Source organism: Cucurbita pepo, chromosome LG16, assembly GCF_002806865.2.
Source record: "Cucurbita pepo subsp. pepo cultivar mu-cu-16 chromosome LG16, ASM280686v2, whole genome shotgun sequence".
In the NCBI taxonomy this organism is placed as follows: domain Eukaryota; kingdom Viridiplantae; phylum Streptophyta; class Magnoliopsida; order Cucurbitales; family Cucurbitaceae; genus Cucurbita; species Cucurbita pepo.
In genome coordinates this window covers 3,749,269-3,770,948 of record NC_036653.1, presented here as the reverse complement: position 1 = coordinate 3,770,948, position 21,680 = coordinate 3,749,269, and the positions used below count along the sequence as shown (strand labels likewise).

General features: G+C 37.1%; 2 protein-coding genes across 3 annotated transcripts; one reads left to right on the top strand and one right to left on the bottom strand.

Moving 5' to 3' along the window:
- Positions 1-3,762: 3,762 nt before the first annotated feature.
- On the bottom strand, positions 3,763-5,350 carry LOC111777778 (cytochrome P450 89A2-like). The gene has a single exon (XM_023657492.1). It carries the CDS (start codon positions 5,348-5,350, stop codon positions 3,800-3,802), a length of 1,551 nt encoding a protein of 516 aa, XP_023513260.1. The 3' UTR covers positions 3,763-3,799.
- Positions 5,351-16,381: 11,031 nt separating this feature from the next.
- Positions 16,382-21,679, top strand: LOC111777531. 2 transcript variants are annotated; one of them, XM_023657175.1, is made up of 9 exons: positions 16,382-17,195; positions 17,526-18,049; positions 18,270-18,320; positions 18,395-18,502; positions 20,126-20,221; positions 20,518-20,616; positions 20,709-20,768; positions 20,852-20,923; positions 21,541-21,679. In XM_023657175.1, exons 1-8 carry the CDS (start codon positions 16,697-16,699, stop codon positions 20,915-20,917), a joined length of 1,503 nt encoding a protein of 500 aa, XP_023512943.1. In that variant the 5' UTR covers positions 16,382-16,696; the 3' UTR covers positions 20,918-20,923; positions 21,541-21,679. The 2 variants fall into 2 exon arrangements, with proteins under 2 accessions (XP_023512943.1, XP_023512942.1); XM_023657174.1 differs by lacking the exon at positions 21,541-21,679 and having other exon boundaries at positions 20,852-21,245.
- Position 21,680: the final 1 nt, after the last annotated feature.

The window sequence follows — 21,680 nt, the reverse complement described above, 5'->3', positions numbered from 1 at the left end:
TCAGACACTTGTGCTTGTTTCTGTGTTTGCAAATTATGAGGAACACAACCAAAGCAGAGAAGAAACATAGTCAGAACATGTTTAGTTCTTTTAATGGACAAACATAAACAATGGACAACGTTGTTGTTCTTTTAATTAGATGACACAATTGAAACATATTTGGTTCTTAAACTTTGATCTAACTAGGTATGTAGTGTATCTAGTTTAAATGTAGTAGCTATTTATGTGAGATCCTACATCGGTTGGAGAGGGGAACGAAACATTCTTTATAAGCGTGTGGAAGCCTCTCCTAGTAGGTGCGTTTTAAAATTGTGAGGCTGACGATGATGTGTAACGGGCCAAAATAGATAATATTTACTAGCGATAGACTTGGACGGTTACAAGGGGGTGGACTGTGAGATCTCACACTGGTTGAAGTGTGGAATTCTCGTACATAGCATTTTCATCCGAACAGCCCTTCTATATGTTCGCATGCTAACACGTCCTAGCGATTCCTAAGCTCAGATTGCTACTTGTCCTTCTCAAGCTTGATTATCAACCGAAAAAGTGACCAAAAATCTTGAAGTTCCTCTAGTGAGACTTTGATTCTTATAAAAATAAGGCAAGTATCAAAACTAGACCAAAAAACAGTCAAACGGGTGAGAAAAGGAAACTCATGCACTAGTCACGTATTTTCAACAAAATTATTTTCATCCTATTTAACTATACATAGAGAAAAAAGAAAAGAGTCTAACATCAGCATAAAACTAACTTCTCACTGTATTTTTGTTTATGAAAGTTGTAAAAATGCACCAAACTCCACGGTGCCAGCCTTTGTGAGCTCTCGAAGGAAATGGAAACGCACATCTATGTGCTTACTCCGACTGTGCATTATTGGGTTTTTTGAAAGTTTGATAGCAGAGCTACTATCACAGCGAATAATAGTTGACAGTTGACTTGTCTTAATTCTGACCCAACTTTTCCAACTCCTTTTTAACCATACTGCCTGACATGCACATGAAGCTGCAGATGAATTCTGACTCTGTGGAAGATAAACTTACCATTGGTTGTTTCTTTGATGACCATGATACTGCTCCAAAACTCACTAAGAACACATAGCCTGAAGTACGCTTTTTCTCATCCAAATCTCCAGCATAATCACTGTCTGTGTATGCAACAAAATCATCATCATCTCCTCCTTTCCGATAGAAAGTTCTAAACCCAGTTGTTCCCTTCAAATAACGTATTACCCTTTTTTGCTGCTCAGTGGGATTCTCCATATATCTACTAATCAGACTCACTACAAACATCATGTCTAGTCGAGTTGCTGTGAGATAATTAAGACTACCTACAACTTGCTTATAGTAGGTTTTGTTTGCGTTTATTCCATCTTCATCTTTCATAAGTTTGCATACAGGGACAATAGAATTATGAACAGAATTACTTTTGTCCATTCCAAACCATTTCAGCACCTCCAAAGCATACTTCTTCTGACTTATAAAAATACCACTGAATTTTTGTAAGACTTCAAAGCCAAGAAAATACCTCATCTTACCAAGATCTGTTATGTCAAACTCATTTTTCATGGAATTTTTAAACTCGGTCAACATTAATTCATTATTTCCAGTAAACATGAGATCATTGACATAGAGACTTACAATTAATACTTTGGCTTCTTTTCCTCTCTTGATGAACAAAGTATGCTCATAGTCACGCTTTTCAAAACCTTCCTTCATAAAATAGGGTTCTATGCGGCTGTACCAAGCACATGGAGCATGATTAAGCCCATCAAGTGCCTTCTTTAACTTGTAAACCTTCTGCTCATGTCCCTTTTGCACATATCCACACGATTGCTCCACAAAGACCTCTTCATTCAAATCACCATATAGAAATGCAAATTTTAAATCCAGCTGATAGATGGACCAACCTCTTTGAGCTGCAAGTGCTACCACCAAACGAATTGTCTCCATGCGCGCAACAAGTGAAAATACTTCAGTATAGTCTACCTCATGCTGTTGAGTATACCCCTTTGCTACAAGCCTAGCCTTGTATTTGTCGACTTCCCCATTTTCATTGAATTTCGTCTTATAAATTCATTTTACTACAACCTTCTTTCCACACTTAGCTAACTCCATCAATACCCATGTGCCATTTCTGTTTATTGCTTCCATTTCCAAATCCATGGCTTGCCTCCATTTCTCACTCTTCAATGTGCCTTCAAAGTTTACAGGATCAGTAGTGGTAGACATGGTCAAGTGAGCTTCATTATCTTCTTCTGCTGCATAGTCTCTCATCCAGACTAGTGGTCTCATATTCCTCCCCTTATTCGAGCTAGGAGAGCTTGCTTCAGCCAAAGAGTCAAAGGAAATATTTTTCTTTTGCAGCTTTTATATCAGATTCGCTCCCTTCTTCATTTTCATCACACACATCTGCTGCCTCATCTTGATCACCCCATTCCAGATCGCACATAATGAATTCTTCATAGGTCTTATCCCAGTCCCAACTCTTATCTTCCTTGAATACAACATCCCTATTTATTATAATCTTTTGTGAAGTTGGATCATAGAGTTGGTAAGCCTTTTATTTTTCACTAACTCCCACCAAAACACAACTGAAACTCTTATCATCCAACTCAGTTTTTTTTACCGTCAAGCATATGAACATGAGAGATACATCCAAAAACTCTAAAATGCTCAACTGAAGGTTTGTCTGCCTCGTCTCCTTCCTCTGCCTCTAAAACTTCCACAACCTTGACTCCTTCCTCCAGATTATTCACCATGAGTGATTTTCAAAGCGTGTTCTTCTTCAACATGAGAACACTCTTATCATCCAACTTAGTTCTTTTACTGTCAAGCACATGAACATGAGAGATACATCCAAAAACTCTGAAATGCTCAACTAAAGGTTTGTCTGCCTCGTCCTCTTCCTCTGCCTCTAAAACTTCCACGACCTTGACTCTTTCCTCCAGGTTGTTCACCATGGGTGATCTTCAAAGCGTGTTCTTCTTCAACATGAGAACTCATGCGTTGTTCATGCACAAATAGGCTACTTTGCAACTCATCAATAGTTAAGATGGTTGTATCCTTGGACTCCTCAATGGAACACACAGTATAATCAAACTTGGGAGTCATAGATCTCAAAATCTTTTGAACTACTTCAATATCTCCTTGTTCTCACCATCTAGTTTCATCTTGTTGTCTATGCTAAGGGTCCGAGCAAAATACTCATTCACATATTCTCCTACTTCATGTGAAGCATTTCAAACTCCTTTCGAAGAGCTTGCAAATGTGCACACTTTACCCGTGTCGAACCTTGGTATTTCTGCTGTCAGAATCTCATATGTTCTTTGTTGTATCCTGAGGATTGTCTTCAATATCGAACGATCTAATGCTTGAAATAGATAATTTTTTGCTTTCAAATCTTTCAACTTTTGATCTTCAATGTACGGCATCTGTGAAAACGATGTCTTTTGTTTGTTGCAAGAACCCCAGTAGTCTTTTGAATGCAAAAAGTTTTCCATGAGTATCGACCAATGATCATAGTGCCCATCAAATTTCAGAATTGCAGACCGCACAAATAAACTCTCCAAAGACTGATGCTTCTCCTTCTCGTTTTAACTTGGTTAAGTTTAGGGCATGCTTTTATACCAAATGTTAAGAATATATATAAAACAATGAATTCGAAAAAATCCAGCATTCTACGAAGAATGAGATTGGACTTATAGAATACACTGAAAACAAGAAAATCTAAATCAAATCTAAATCAATAAGCAACAAAGGCCAAAATAGTCCCTCAATGTCCTCGGAGCAATTCTCGTCTTTTAGCGAGTGGAAATGCGAGCCTGCAGCGGCGTCTTCATGACGATCGAAACCTCAAGCTTTTCCTCTAGATCAACTTCACCCTCCTCGTCCCATTTGAACACCCACACCAAATTCCCCACAAAATACTGCAAATGAAGCATCGAAATCGCAGCTCCTGGGCACATTCTTCTCCCTCCCCCATATGGCATCAACTTAGTCTCTTCTCTACCTTCCGCTTCCTCTTCCTCGTTTCTCAAGAATCTCTCCGGCCTGAACTCCATCGCCTCCTCCCATACCTCCTCGTTCCTCGCCATCTCCGCCACCGCTAGATGCACTGTCGTTTTCTCCGGCACCACGAATCTCCCGTCCAATACCACCTCCTCTGTCACTGTATGTGGTAGTGCCAAATGCCCTGGCGGATGCCTCCTCAAGGTCTCCATTATCACTGCCTTCAGGTACGGCATCTTCTTCACATCCCCCTCTCTTATGTAGTCTTTCGTTGATGCTCCATCCATCGCCTCATTCATCTCTCTATATAGTTTCTCTTGGATTTCTGGATATTTTACGATGTTTGCCATTGCCCATTCCATCACCACTACTGTGGAATGGACGATTCCGTTGAGAAATTCCACGCATAGGCTGATGATTTCACCTTCTTCGAGCTTCCGATTCTCTTCTGGGAGGTGTAGGTTTATCAATGTGTCGAGATAGGGCGAAATCTGTTCTGATTTTGTTTCTGATTCTGATTCTAATTCGTTGTTCTTTTGTTCGATTTCGCTTTGTCTTTCGTGGAATCTGGATTTAATTAGAGGAATTATTGCAGTTTCGATTTCGTTTCGAAGTGTTGAGAGTTCCTTCCAGAGATTAGGGCAGAGGAATTTCCCTAATTTTAATGGATACTGATTGAGTTTGTTTTCGCTACTGGAGTACAACAGAACGCGATGGAGGAGATCGGCTAGGGCTTTGATTCGATCCTCGTCGATCTTCAATCCAAAGCACATGAACACTGATAACTCCATCATAGTCGGCCAGAAATGGTCGACAAGGCGAACGGCAGTGGCGCCGCCCTGGGAGTGCGATTTCAGGCGAGAGACTAGCAAGTGCAGGCTCCACCGGCGGGTGTCGGAGTGGAGTTTCAGGCGAGAGGGGTGGAGGATTTCAGAGACGAGGTTACGACGGAGGAGGTTCCAGTTGGGGCCGTGGAAGGCGTTGAAGATGGTGATTTGGTTGCTGTAGAGGATCTTAGTAGTGGTGGAGGCAGGGGGGCGGCCAGCGAGTGCAGCGCCGTTGTGGTTGAGAGCTTGGTGGGCGATGGAATGGGCGGCGATGAAGATGACAGGGCGGGAGCCGAAGTGGAGTGTGAAGATGGGGCCATAGTGAGCATGGAGGGTGTGAATGAGCGATGAGAATGATGAGGAGTGTTTCCGGAGGAGGAAGATGTTGCCCAGAAATGGGAGAGGGGATGGCCCTGGTGGAAGGTTGTTGAAGGAGCGGGCATGGCGGATGAGCATGAAGATTGTGAGGATGGAGATGATGGTTATGATGAGAATTGGAAGAGATGTAGTTTCCATTTTGAACATACACAAAGGATGGCAGAAGCAGAAGACGATCCAACCCATGCACAAGTAACGAATCCTTGGCTTCCCCTTATATACTCGACTTCCTTTATTTCATTTTCTTTATTAATTTTAATATGATTTTTTAAACTTTTTCTATTATTTATGTTTTATTGATATTAGTCGGTAATAAACTCGAAAATCTAAAGTTATATTATATATAATAAAAATTAAATCAAATTTTAATAGGTTAAAATTATTTTAATAATTAACTTAATAAAAATAAATTAATTATTAGTTAATGTAATAAAATTGCTAGTAGGAGTAATTATCAAGCTAAACAATATTATTTATTGATAACATTAATATCTTAATTTATTTTGAATAAAATCAGTTAATTAATTAATTAATTGATCTTAGTTTACAAGTTTATTACCATTAGTTCTTTAATTATAATAAATCAATAATATTTTTTAAATATATATTTAATTTATTTTCATAAAAGAATGTAATAAAATTATTGAAATATTTTATTTATACGAAATTCTAATAACATTTTTCCTATAATATCAAATACAATATTCTATTTCTAGATTTTTTTTTTCTTTTTTCGGTATCATAAATAAAACCTTCAATCAAACGGCTTTTATCAATAATTAGTTTATCTCAACCATGGATGTCACATGATCTCATGCTTCTATATCTGTCTCAATATTACAATTTAATAATTAGTTAATCACAATATTTGGAGTTAATAAATCTAGTTATGTTTTATATATTTTTATCGATTTAAGTTATACTTAAATAGATGAGGCGCGACGACCTCTTGAATAATCTAACTCTGTTATACGTATATAGATGAGGCGCGACCTCTTGTATAATCTAACTCTTTGACATATACAGATATTGAGTATCAAAACATTTTACTACTAAGGAGTTGGCAACCCTTTAGTAGCTACATAACAATTAAGATGCAACCTTACAATTTGATAAATAATTATGGTGCGACCCCACACTATGATATAACAATTAAGGTGCGACTGTAACGACGCGAAATTTTCTACCTAATTTAAGGTCGTCACTGTATACATATCATGAACATTAAATATGGAAATACTTCATTTAAATTTTTATAAAACATCACCTTTATCTTAAAAAATAGTCATTGACTTACGTGTTTCGAAAATACCTTTAAAACGGCACAACAAAAGACTAAATAAAATAAATAAACGTTTAACTTAAAAACATCCTACTCTAGTCTAAGTCTAAAAAAAATAAATACGACTACCCTATGCATGTATCATGGTCTCGAATTGCGATGTTTTACTCAGCCGTACAGGAATGTCTTGCCTTAACTTGAAATAGAAGTAACACGTGGCTTGAGTGTTTAAATACTCACTAAGTGACCCCACTATTGGGGTTAAATGCAATAACATGCGAATGCAATGACGGGACCTATCATAACAGTCTATTTTCTTATGGTACTCTCCTAACAGGTAGCTTAGATGTGTACCATAAACTCTATACATGGCCTACACGTGCGAGTGTGGACCCACCAGTCGGTTCACACACTACTGGGCCCCTTTCCTTGTCGAGCGAGCATGCTCTGGTAACTCTCTGTGCCGGACACCTGTTAGAAGTAGTAGCCTTCATGGTAGCATTATGTAAAACATAATGGTCGTTCTTCTGCCTAGTAGTGAACGTATCCGTACCATCGTGAAGGAATATGGGTATCCCCCAATGCATGAGGTCTCAATATTTTTCCATTTTCATTATCTTTTAATACAACCCTGCTAGCGTTTTGTACGTATCATATCGTTTTTCATATCATTTATCATATCTTTCATCCATACGTCGGGGTTGTATTTCATGTTAGTTTGTCGTTTTGTAGGTCAATCATATCATATCATTCAGATTACATAAATATGTCACATCATAACGTTTCATGCTTCTAGACATAACAACTTTCATCATATACATATCATATCATAACATGTCAATTTATCATATATCTCGTATAATAATATATTTCATATCATTTTCATATAATAATATATTTCATATCATATATGTCATTCACATGTCGTATTATAATCATATCATTTCGTAAAATTTTCGTAGTCATATCGTTTCCTAAACTTGTCATAGTCTTATCGTCCTTATACATCTTAGAGTCATTATGTGATGAACATACCTTAAACATATCGTTTCATGAACGTATCTCAGTCTTACCATTAGGAACACATTCTAACCATATTGTTTCTTGAACGTATCCTAATCATATCGTTACAGGAACGTATCCTAACCATATCGTTCTATCAATATATCATAATTATATCCTTTTCTATCAATAACCTAACCATATCGCTATGTCAATCATTGTCTTATAAATGAAATGAAGTTAGAGTTTGGCCGTCCATTTTCTTTCCCTCTCATTTTCTTTGTTTTCTTTAACAATGTTAAGGCCACTCAATTAACCAATGGGTTTTATTCTTGGAGTTTGGCTAAAAAGGAAAATTTGTTTTACAACCCAACTGATTTTAGGGTTTCATTTAGAGTTAGTTTGACTGTGTTCAAACATTTGGTATAAGAGCCACGTCCCAAGGCCTAATGAGAAAAGAAATTGTCGTTCTTTTTCTTGAAGAGTGAGCGGGAAGAGATTCAAAATATGGCAGCTAAAACTAATTTCGTTCAACCGAAAAACCCTAAGTTTGATGGCTATTATGATCATGGTGTATGCTTATAGAAAATTTTCTTCGCTCATATTTGTTTTTGGTGGAGACTGGAATCCTTGCAGCAGCAAAAGGAGTAGAGATTACTGAATAAAAAAAAAAAAAAAAAAAAAAAAAACAATTGCAGACCAAAAGTTGAAAGACTTGAAGATCAAGAATTATTTGTTTCAACCCATTGATTGAACTATTATGGAAACGATCCTTAGTAGAGATGCTGCCAAACAAATTTGGGACACTATGAAGCAAAAGTAATGGGTTCCACAAGAGTCAAAAGAGCTCAACTCCAAGCTCTTAGCAAAGAGTTTGAAGTCTTATAAATGAAAAAGGGCGAGAGTGTTGACACATATTTTGCTCGAACCATCACCATAAGCAAATGGTGAGAGAGTTACTTTCAAATTGTTTTCAAAGCATTTTCTCACTCACGCTTTCTAAAACATTTCTCTTAAACATGACCCGAGACTCAAGTATACGCCAATATTGTCCATGAGTTTGAATCACAAACAATTAACTTGTTGTCTAGGTTAGAACAAGTGCAGCACAATCGTTGTCCTGATACTGCATAAATGCGATTGTGACAAATGGTATTAGAGCTGAGTCGACTTCTTGAATCATAGTACACAAACATGTTTTGTACAAAACCACTGGGCAAGTCCCAGACTGACCGATTGGTAGAGATCGAAGATCAATTACTCTACCTAAGTGAAGTTCTTGATCGAATGAGACTTTTGGAGTCTCGTATGAGTGAGATTGATGTTAAAGTTAACAGGATCGACGAATTGGCAGACCGCCTTGAGACAATGCCTGTTTGTGAATTAATGGTTAGGATTGAGGCCCTAGAAGACAAGGCCATAACTTCTGGTGGCTTCGAGAATGGGGATAGCTCAACGAGCACTATTGTCTTGGTGAAGAAATGCATCGAGGGCTTCGACAATGACGAACAAGTGATCGTTTAGATGATCTTATAAATATCTGAGGATTTGAGAGCAACCTTTGGAGTGGTCAAGAATGAAGTGACGGATCTGATCGCAAGACTAGACCTCACCATAATAAATGACTCAAAGCTTAAGCCCTTCTATGGGGTTCGAGATGCCAAGGCTCTAAAGAAATTTATTTTCGACCTCGAAAAGTACTTTCGAGCCACAAATATTGTGGTAGAAGAAGCGAAGGTTGCGTTGGCAACAATGCATCTAGCCAATGATGTAAGGTTGTTGTGGAGATCCAAGTACATGGACATTAAAGATGGTTGACGTATTGTGGAAACTTGGGAGAGCTTAAAATAAGAACTTCACTTGCAGTTCTTCCAAAGAATGTCGAGATAATCGCAAGAAGGAAGTTAAGGGAGTTGAAGCATATTGGGAATATCCGAGACTATGTTGGATATTTGTGACATGTCCGAGAAAGACAAGGTCTTCAATTTTGTTGAGGGGCTAAAGCTGTGAGCAAAGGCCAAACTTTATGAACAAAGGGTATAATACCTTTCCACAGCCTCCGCTACAGCCGAACGACTATTTGACCTTAGCAACGATCAATCTCAAGACGAAAGGTGGAACCAGACTTCCATAAGTGGGGGTAATAGAAATTACCGACCCAATTCCCCCCAAAAGTGGGGGAGGTGACATACTTAATGGCAGAGAAGAGGAAAACGAGTTCTCCCAACATATAGGTAGAGCTCAATGGCAGAAACCTCACGACAAGAATAGTCACAGTCAAGTCTCCTTGTCCTGTTTCATATGCAATGGAGCCATCGAGAATCTGAATGCCCACAGAAGACGACACTATATGCCTTCGAAGCAAAACTTGGAGTGAGTACAAAAGCTGAGTATGAGACGGTAGAAACTGAAACATCGTTTGTTGAGAATGTTAAACACCCTGCATGGAGGCACTAAAGTACTTGTCCACTCTCTAGAATAGAGTGGAAGAGATAGATAAGTCAGTGGAACGTGGTCTTATGTATGTCGAGGCATGGGTTAATCTCAGAACGATGAGGAACAGATTGTTGACTATGGAGCCACCCACAACTTCATGACAGAGATTAAAGCGAAACGCTTGAACATCCTTTGGCATCGAGACATAGGAAAGATGAAGGCCATCAATTCGGCAACTTTACTTGTCTTAGGAGTTGCAAAGAAAACTTCGATTAAGATGGGGACTTGGACTGGACAAACCGACTTTGTGATCGTCAAGATGGATGACTTCGACATTAGGGGTGGACTTGCTACTAGAACACAAAGTCATTACCATTCCCTTAGCAAAATGCTTAGTAGTAACTAGGTCCAACCTGAATATCATTCAAACAAACACACATCAACAAAGAGGTGAAAATGATGTCAGCACTGCAGTTGAGAAGGGATCTTAGCCATGATGAACGTGTGCTCACTGCATTGCCGTAGTTGAAGAGGGGAGCTCGAGTGAGCTAACCCTAATAGAAACCTCTCGGTTACTAAAAAACACCACGACGCAAGATTAGAAAGTTAGACAACATATTTATCTCCTCCTAGGTAGAAGATCTCAAGATTGATTTTATGTCGGGGGTGAGGTTGCCTGCCACATATGTGTGTTATACGATTCAACTTGAGTTAGGTGAATTTTATAAACAGCTAAATGATTTGTTAACATTTAGGCTCATTAGACCCGCAAAGACTCTTGTAAGTGATCACTCAAATGCTGTAGAGAGACCCCAAACCAACAACTTTATGGAAGGGAGAAGATAAACCTTCGAAGTAACTCATGTTCACTTGGAAAGACCATCCAAAGGAATGAAGAAAAGGCCTAGTTGGAAGCGTTGGTCACAAAAATTTCATAACGAAGAGAGAGTTCTAATCAAGTTGAAGTCAGATCAACTTTGACTTCAAAGCAGCAAGAACCAATGATTGATGCGGAAATGCTATGAACCAGTCGAAATTATCCACAAAGTCGGTAAGACATCATATAAAATCCAATTGCTCCCTTGGATGCGGACTAGTCAGGTTGTTCACGTCAGCAACTTAAAATGTTATTATCCCAACCAAGAAGACACCAAGCGCAAGGAGGTGGTACGACCTCATACAACAAAGAAAAATTTTACAGCAAAGAAAGTAGAAGAGACTTTAACAATGAAGACGTGAAGACTCCTCAATGCTGAGATTAGCTGGAAGTGCATCAGAGACCTGAAGTTAGCCTCATCCTACATCACTGAGTTCGTAAAGAGTCAGTTAACAGAGATGTCAACCAATTGAGTGAGAGAGGATGTCATGATCATGCTTGTCTAGGATGTGTAGTCCATGGCTGCATGCCTATTCTAAACCCCTTATTACTTGCTTTCATGTTAGATAGATCTTTACTATTTTTGTTGTGTTAATGCGGGGGTGTATGACTCGTCACCAAAATCAAGTATACACGTGTCGGGGCTAAAATGCCACAAAATGTACTATAGGAGATGTGATTAGTTGTCAATTCTTCCTACCCAGATTATATGCTATCAAAGTTGTGGTTGTTGCTCATTCATTTTTAGCTTATAACATTGATTTCTTTCAAATTATTTTCAACGCATTTCTGAGCTCACATTTTCAACCCAAGGCTCGAGCATATGCCAATATTGTCCTTGTTGGGTTTTAGGTCCTAAAACTCATAGTTTGTAAACAAAGATATATTCTTTTTTCAATAAAGTTATTATTGATGTTTTATTCAGTAAAAATTGTTATTGAATAAAGTGAATTTTATGATCATTAATCTAAATCCAATAAACTAAGAACACTCTGGCTATAGTATGATTACTTGAACTATATGTAGAGACATAAGAGTGGATCAAGTTCAAGTATATAGTCAAAATGATCTATAGTATAAGGATAAGGCTGAGTACCTTATTCTGGGGACACTATGGATGCGGCCCACTTTTGTATATGATATAAACAATGTGATCACTAAATTGTACATGTGGAGACATGTGAGTGGGGGCGTCCTATGCAATGAGTATTGCATAAGATCGGACCATGAAGAAAACCACTCTCACTTTATAAAGTCGTTTACTGTTGAGACTGATTTTCTTTTCATTCGATAACCTAGGTAACTCGGTTTTAATCCTGAGCTAACCATGAACTCCTGTTTATTCGGAATTATCCTTAGATTTGCATGGGTGAGAGTGGCTCTAGTTCGCCGACTCAATAGGCCTCCCATTTCAGGGGTAAGACTGGGTGAATGGCTGGGGACGTGGGGTGCAAGACGGAATTCACTCCTACCCACTTTTAGGGATAGAAGAAAGGTAGTTCCCTTAAGCACTGACTCCAGGTCTTGAACAAGGGGCCCCACCCTCTCATTGGCCTGAGAGGGATTCGGTTTACTGGTTGGACCACAAACCAATTGTTTATTAGAGGATCAGTGAGACATAAGGAACAAGAAGTAACTTCAGGGGTAAAACGGTAAATTGACCCAGCTCTAGTTACGAACAACCTGTGAAGGATCGACTTACTAATCATGGTTATATCAGATGGACAGAAATATATCTATAGTGAGGGGAGTGCAACTACTAGGCTATAGTGGAGTGTCCTAGTAGTTAACGAATGTTGGTTAACCAGGTTAATGAGTTTAATCGGTTAATCTTGAATCGTTGGAGCCCATGATCTATAGGTCCATTAGGTCCCTCTGCTAGCTCATATCGGACTAAACCATAGAACAGTGTGACGAGTGAGTTCGAAGTGTTCGAATTCAAATTAGGGAATATGCGTTACATATATACGATATATTTAACCGCAATTTTATTTTATTTACGAAATAAACGAAAAGAGAGAATCTGAGATATTTAAATAAGATTTAAATATCTTAATCAATTATGTGTCGGAATTGACTGGGATTGGCATTTGAATTAATATTAAATATTAATTAAATAGTTTAATTAATTATTTAATGTTACTTTAATTTGAAATTCATTATTCAAATTAATTGTTGAATTAAAATGAAGAAAGTCAAAATGTTGACTTTCATCTAATTAAAATGAAGAAAGTCAAAATGTTGACTTTCATCTAATGGAAAAATCATGTTAGTGGAATTTTGAGGTGTCAAAATTTGGTTTAACCAAACTTGCATGTTTGCCAAATAAACCCCACAAGTTTGAGTGGAATTTTGAGTGTCAAAATTTGGTTAACTCAAACATGCATGCTTGCCACATAATCCCAAACATTTGAGTGGAATTTTAAGTGTCAAGATTTGGTGATCTCAAGTTTGCATGAACATGCAAACTTGACTCTTTAAATAGAGTGATCATGATACTTGGAAGGGATTCTTCATCTTGATGAAAAACCTCTCACAAGCACTCTCTTTCACGTATACAAAATCCCTCCCAAGTTTAGTCACTCACCGGATTCCACAATCCCGTTCTAAGGCCGGAGAATAGTGGAGAAGACACTAGTGGTGGTTCGAAATCGGTTCGTGAGGCAAAAGGAGTTTGAACTACAAAAGGTTAGTATTTAAACTCATTAAGTTTTAATACTTATGAACATGCTAGTTATTTACAATAATTGATGTTCTAAAAGTGCCTAAGATCCAAATTGCTTCCGCATGTGTTATATTAACACCATCAGTCCTCGAAGTTCAAATCTTACACAACTTACTAGTCAAAGTATACTATAGGAGATACAATTAGTCGTCAATTCTTCCTACCCAGATTTATATGTTATTTAAGCAATTGTGTTGACTTTGTTGCTTGATAGCCTATAACATTACTTTCAACATTGTTTTCTACTCATTGGAAAAATCTCTCTACTCTGTTTTTTTTCAAACTTTCTTCTTAACACATTGAGTCGATATTAGGGTATTTGTTGTTCTAAGCATTCTATGCACTATTGTAAATTTCCAAAAGTTTCAATAATATCCTTCAATTTTAAAAAATGTCTCATATATGACCCGTTTTGGAGTTATTTAAGAAGTCTCTTAAATGACGGATAGGTTTGAAGTTATTAGATTTTGTTTCAAGAATACCATTAAATAGTATTTAAGAAATATCTTTAAACTTTATAAGTTTACATTTTTCAACTTTTTGTTTATGTTTTTGACGTTAGTACTATGTTTAAGAAATACCCATAAAAATTTAAAAGTAGCATTAACGCACTTTCATTAAAAAAAAAGAAAAAAAAAATTATTATTCTTAATACGTGGACGAAAATCGTCTATCGACATCTCATATATTGTCTACATGTTACGTTACTTTGAAAAGTTGAAAGAATATTTTTGAAATATGTTACAAATGGTATATATACTTTTGAATTTAAAAAAAATTTAAAATTATTTTGGGAGCTTTAAAAAAGTTTAACTATGTTTTGAAGTATTTTAAGGGTATTTTTCAAACCATGGTTTAAAGATATTATTTAAAATAAAATTTTAACGTTTCTATTAAAATAGGAGTGTACATGGTCTCGGTTGGGAGATTTTTTTTACCCAACCTAAAAGTTTGGGTTGGGTTGGATTATATATGATATATTTTCATTTGGCTCGGGTCAACCTAAAGATTTTTGTAACGAACCTAAAACCGAACCGATTCAGTTCGAGTTTAGAAAAATAAACTCAATCCTATCCGAANCGCATGTGTTATATTAACACCATCAGTCCTCGAAGTTCAAATCTTACACAACTTACTAGTCAAAGTATACTATAGGAGATACAATTAGTCGTCAATTCTTCCTACCCAGATTTATATGTTATTTAAGCAATTGTGTTGACTTTGTTGCTTGATAGCCTATAACATTACTTTCAACATTGTTTTCTACTCATTGGAAAAATCTCTCTACTCTGTTTTTTTTCAAACTTTCTTCTTAACACATTGAGTCGATATTAGGGTATTTGTTGTTCTAAGCATTCTATGCACTATTGTAAATTTCCAAAAGTTTCAATAATATCCTTCAATTTTAAAAAATGTCTCATATATGACCCGTTTTGGAGTTATTTAAGAAGTCTCTTAAATGACGGATAGGTTTGAAGTTATTAGATTTTGTTTCAAGAATACCATTAAATAGTATTTAAGAAATATCTTTAAACTTTATAAGTTTACATTTTTCAACTTTTTGTTTATGTTTTTGACGTTAGTACTATGTTTAAGAAATACCCATAAAAATTTAAAAGTAGCATTAACGCACTTTCATTAAAAAAAAAGAAAAAAAAAATTATTATTCTTAATACGTGGACGAAAATCGTCTATCGACATCTCATATATTGTCTACATGTTACGTTACTTTGAAAAGTTGAAAGAATATTTTTGAAATATGTTACAAATGGTATATATACTTTTGAATTTAAAAAAAATTTAAAATTATTTTGGGAGCTTTAAAAAAGTTTAACTATGTTTTGAAGTATTTTAAGGGTATTTTTCAAACCATGGTTTAAAGATATTATTTAAAATAAAATTTTAACGTTTCTATTAAAATAGGAGTGTACATGGTCTCGGTTGGGAGATTTTTTTTACCCAACCTAAAAGTTTGGGTTGGGTTGGATTATATATGATATATTTTCATTTGGCTCGGGTCAACCTAAAGATTTTTGTAACGAACCTAAAACCGAACCGATTCAGTTCGAGTTTAGAAAAATAAACTCAATCCTATCCGAAATGCTAATCTAACCCAACCCAACCGGGTTTCAACCCTACCCAAAAAGCTAATCCAACCCAACCCAACCGGATTGGGTTGGTCCGAATTGTCGAGTTGAATGTACACCCTAATTAAAACTAAGATAACATATTTTTTTTTATAGTATTTAAGTGTATTTTTTAGATTTTTTTTTAAAGAAAATATTTAATGTAACCTTTAAAATATTTTTAAAAAATGCAAATGAAATTTATTTTTATTAATTTATGATCGAGTTTCAACACATTTCAACGCCTAATTTGATGGAATAATATGTTGCGACACAAAATCAAATCCCCACNAAAGTTTGGGTTGGGTTGGATTATATATGATATATTTTCATTTGGCTCGGGTCAACCTAAAGATTTTTGTAACGAACCTAAAACCGAACCGATTCAGTTCGAGTTTAGAAAAATAAACTCAATCCTATCCGAAATGCTAATCTAACCCAACCCAACCGGGTTTCAACCCTACCCGAAAAGCTAATCCAACCCAACCCAATCCAACCGGATTGGGTTGGTCCGAATTGTCGAGTTGAATGTACACCCTAATTAAAACTAAGATTTATAGTATTTAAGTGTATTTTTTAGATTTTTTTTTAAAGAAAATATTTAATGTACCCTCTAAAAATTTAAAAATATTTTTAAAAAATGCAAATGAAATTTATTTTTATTAATTTATGATCGAGTTTCAACACATTTCAACGCCCATAATTTGATGGAATAATATGTTGCGACACAAAATCAAATCCCCATCGGTTTTCGTGATTTCTCCTCTCCCATCTTCGCCGCAGCCGCACACCCCATCGGTCACTTTAATCTCTCCGATCAGTATCACCGCTGCTTCCCAGCGGCGCCCATACTCATCACCCTCCGTCCCTTATTTCCTGTTTTCCTCTCTCTCACCTGCTGCCGTCGCTGGTCGCCGGCACCCCACCACACCAATAACGTAATGCCGTTTGTTTTTGGGAAAAGAATATGATTGAATTGAATGGTTTGTGCATTTGATTCAGTGTAGATGTGTGATTGAAGTTTAGACTCAAAGAAATGGTGAACAAATCGCAAGCATTTTCTTGGTCGCGTCTCCTTCTCAACCAGGTCGTGCACCAAAACCCCATCAAAACCCCTCTTCACATTTCCCGGAAAATCTCCCCTCTCCAACGCTTTCCGTTTGAGGAAACACCGAAGACTCCGGCGACGCGGTGTTACTCAACTGCTTCAGCCAGAGTAGTGCAAGATCTTCTCGCTGAAGTGGAGAAGGAGAAGCAGAGAGAAAGGGAGCAGAGGAGAAGGGCTGGTCTTGATACCAAGGATATTGACGATGAAGATAGGGAGGATTATATGGGTGTTGGGCCATTGATAGAGAAGCTCGAGAAGGAAAAGTTAAAGGACACCGGGAACTTGAACGCCTATGAAGAAGCTACTGATTCTGATAGTGATGAAGACGATGAAAGATTTAGTTCTGAATCCGTCAAAAAGAGGTTTGATGAATTTGAGAGGAAATTCAAAAGACACGAGGAATTGCTCAAGCACTTCACTGAGACTGGTATGACCATTTATTTTGGAGCATATCAACATTTCCTACTTGTTCTTGTTTTTAGTATATGGAAGGATTTTGAGAATGCATATTGATTCAAATTTTGTATACTTGTTGCAATAGACTAACATGTGGGTTTAACTTTTGATAACGTTCTCCATATGGAATGAGGCATGAACATATGTATTGAAAACGTTGCAGAATTCAGCAGCTATTAATTGATACCATTATTCGATCTTAACATCTTAACCAAAAGAAAATTCATATAACCCTTGTTTTTGTTTTTGCAACTTTTTGGACTTGTGTTAAAATCTGTCATCTCCAACTGTTTTTTTACAGACAACATCGATGACGCCTTCAAATGGATGAGTAAGATCGACAAGTTTGAGCAAAAACACTTCTGGCTTCGTCCTGAATATCGGGTAATTGGTGAATTAATGAACCGCTTGAAAGTGGCGGATGGCAAGGAGAAGTTCATTCTTCAGCAAAAGTTAAATAGGGCTATGAGACTAGTGGAGTGGAAGGAAGCTTATGACCCAAATAATCCTGCAAACTATGGAGTCATTCAACACGAACAAGTAGGTCCGTCGGTTGATCTCATGGAGCAATCAGGATTTGAAAAAGAGAAGCAAATCATACAAGGGGTTGATGATGATGATGAGGAAGAGTTTGATGACATGAAAGAAAGGGATGATATACTACTGGAGAAGCTAAATGCTATAGATAAGAAACTTGAAGAGAAGCTGGCAGAGCTGGATCATACCTTTGGAAAGAAAGGAAAGGTTCTTGAAGAAGAAATCCGAGATCTCGCAGAGGAGAGAAATTCTTTAACTGAGAAGAAACGAAGGCCTCTTTATCGAAAAGTATGTTACTCCATCATCCTTTCTATGCCTTTACTTTATTGTCTGTCTTCTTTTGGCAGTTGATAGTTTCCATCTAAATTCGTTGTTCTACACCGGGATTTGAAGAACACGCTGTGCTGTAAGCTAAGCTGTTCCCCTTGTAGACGGAAGAGATATAGAAAGTGTGGTCTAAGTTGAGGCTCTCTCTCCCTCACTTTTGCTTGTTACAAATTGATTGCAGGGTTTCGATGTGAAATTAATTGATGTGAACAGAACCTGTAAAGTTACGAAGGTACGCACCCACCCTTCTAAATATCCTATCGAAACAATTATGTACTTGATAATTGTAAACTTTGTATGATATAGGGTGGGCAAGTTGTCAAATACACTGCTCTCTTAGCTTGTGGGAACTATCATGGCATTGTTGGTTATGCAAAAGCCAAAGGACCTGCAGTACCAATTGCTCTACAAAAGGCATGTTGCTTGTCCTATTCAGTAGACTCCGTTTACTTGTTTAGTTTTATTGAAATTTGAGAATTTGATAAAATGCCTGAAGTTTGAGTTATAGAATGATAGTGAATTAATTTTTAAGGTGTACTACAATTGTGTTTTGATTGAAGAGATTGAATTTGTGGTGATCTGAAGTGAGAGATACAAAATTTATGGTAGTATTTTGTACTTTGAATGATTATTATATATAGGAAACCGAAGCCGTTCGTTGTTATGTTGAAATGGGTTATAAAAGTTCACAAAACATAGAACGGAGGAGGAAAGGAGTTTGTCGAGGGCCTTTGAGAGGCGGGAGTGTTGTGCTGAAAAGTGTATTTGAAGTCTTAATTAGGAGAGAGGACACTAGTTTGAGACAAAAGTCGAAGGTCAAGCGGGCTAAAAGGGTGGATGAAAACTCCTCTTTTAACCCATAGTATGGTGAGGGGTAGGAGAAAAAGAACTTGATTGAGTTCGTGGAGAACGAAGATGGAGTGGTCGTGGGGGTGTGTTCCTAGTCTTTTCTTGGAAGGTTTAGACTGGTTTCCCATCTTAGAAAGGGAAAGGGAAACAGAAGAGTTGGAAGCTCCTTTTTCTTTGGGAGGAAATTTGCGTGGTGGTATTTGACTTTGATAGGAATAAACCGCTTGGTGGGCCCACTGACCCATAACCTGAAGAGCTTTAGCTCGAATCGACTTGCATTAACCAAACTACCTGAGCCTGAATCCACTCTTGCTACCAACTTTCTTAACCGGTTCCCCTATGACTCCTTACGCTTCCATTAGAGGTTCAAACACATCTTCTAGGATTAATGTGGGATTCCTATTGATTTGTTCCCATGAAAGCATCTTTGGAAACCGTAATGTCTGTTTTGTCAACATTTGCTTCAATCATCATCGTTGATCCTGTTGGAGAAGATAAAAGGGCTCTTGAGGCAATATCGTTATACATCAAACGATAGCATACTCTGCAAAGTATTGCCACTTTGTGCCTAATCAAGCCTTCACCTTTTAGCTCTAGGGATAAGGTTTTAAGAATATGAGGGTCTTTGAGAGAGTCGGAAAAATCGGGGTAGCAATTAAAAATAAAGTGGTCCTTTTGCAAGGTTTGTTTGAATAATTCCCAAAAAAGAGTTTGAGCAATCTTTGTCTCTTGTCACAGAGGGCAACAAGAACTGGGGTGTTTGGGTTAAGAATATCATCGCTTTTTTTTACAGTCTGATGAATGTTGACACTTGGGCATGCGCAATCATCAGTAGAGCGCAAAGCTAGGAGAGCCAGAGACCAATACTCTTGAGTCTCCCCACTGAATTAGAGCCCCTCTTGCCACCTATCTGATAGTTTGACGTAGATTATGACGTATATTTTTCTTTTTGCAGTCGAGCGCCTTCGTGATAGTTTGACATAGATTATGCATTGATAAATTCATATTACAAAATGGACTATATATGGTGTTAGCTTAAGATCCATCAGCCACCTTATTTTTCTATGAGAGATAGCAGAAAGAAAAATATTCTATATCAAATTGCCTTGGTGCCTCAATGAGCATTTCGCCTTATAATTTTTCAGTTTACATTTATAATGTGTATATTAATTGGATGCTCTTAAGCAGGCATATGAGAAATGTTTCCAAAATCTTCATTATGTGGAACGCCATGAGGAGCACACAATTGCACATGCAGTACAGACGGAGTACAAGAAAACAAAGGTATTCGACCATTTCTAATTTTCTTCTCTGCATTGAAAGCTCCCTCTCCTTATCTCGGATCGAGGAGTCCTGGCCCTCCCGCACCTCGAAAACATCAGGGGCTAAATACCTGCGGTGGACAAGGCTGATGAGTTGCATACCAACAGGCAATATACTGGCTGCTGGACGACAACCGACAACCGTCTCTTGTCTAGTTTTGGATGATCCATATCCAGTTGATCGACTTCTGTCATTTGATAGAAACTTATGGTTCCTTTCTTTTCTTAAATCTCCTTTTTGTTGTTGTGTTTGTTAAGGTATATCTTTGGCCAGCATCAACTACCACAGGCATGAAAGCAGGGAAAACTGTTCAAACTGTTCTGAATCTGGCTGGTTTTAAAAATGTCAAATCTAAGGTAATTTCTTCATCTCCTTTGTTGTGGAGATCAACATAAAACGTATTTTCTCTTCCCTTCTCCACTGCCTCTAACTTGAGTTCAAATAACAGGTTGTTGGCTCAAGGAACCCCCACAACACTCTGAAGGCCCTCTTCAAAGCTCTGAACGCAGTTAGTAGCTATGAAATTAATATTGTTAATGTATCTTCATACAACATTCTGCTAACAATTATATTATACGTCGTGTTTTCCAGATCGAGACTCCGAAAGATATTCAAGAAAAGTTCGGACGGACTGTTGTCGAGAAGTACTTGCTATGATACGAGGTTTTGTTTTTCCTTCCTTTCCATACTTTCTCGGGTCGAGTCTGTTCTTTTTGTTGATTCTAACTCGAAAACGTATTGATATTGGTTTTGAATGAGATGTACAAAATGGAATTTTGGTATTTAACTTAAGAAATCATGGTTGTAACTTGTGTTAAACTTTGGATCATCTTTCTCTTTTTTCTTTTCCATTTTTGTAGCTTTTTTTGGTTTATCTATAAAGGAATTTGTTCTTGGTGGTTGTCTTTCTCCTTTTGGACTTCAACTTTATGGTATTCTTGGGTTACGTGAACTTAGAATTCAAATATCACTTAGATTCCTTTCTCTTCTGCCATTCCTTNCTTATCGAAAAGAAAGAAGTTCCTTTTTTTAAGATTCAAATAAAAAAAAGCCAATTATCCATTCAATATAATAGTGATTGAATGCTCGAGCACTCAGATACTTTCATGAGTCCATATATAAAGTATCTTCCTCCTTTCCGTAACTCAAAATGAAATTCGATTCCCTAATTCAAGACCCAATCAGTAGACACCACATTCGTCTTGTAATGTTCTTATTTGACACCCAACAAGCACGTAACCCGGCTCGAAAAGGGATTGTTTTGATTATGATTTTAACAGGTTTGTGTGTGTGAATGGACGGGATAAGACAAGGCGGCTAGGCTGAAGGCAAGGAACATCGGTCCAGAAGTATTGAGAGGTTGGAATTTGTGTTTTTTTTTAATTAGTATTGAGAGATAATTTTAGAAATTAATATATTT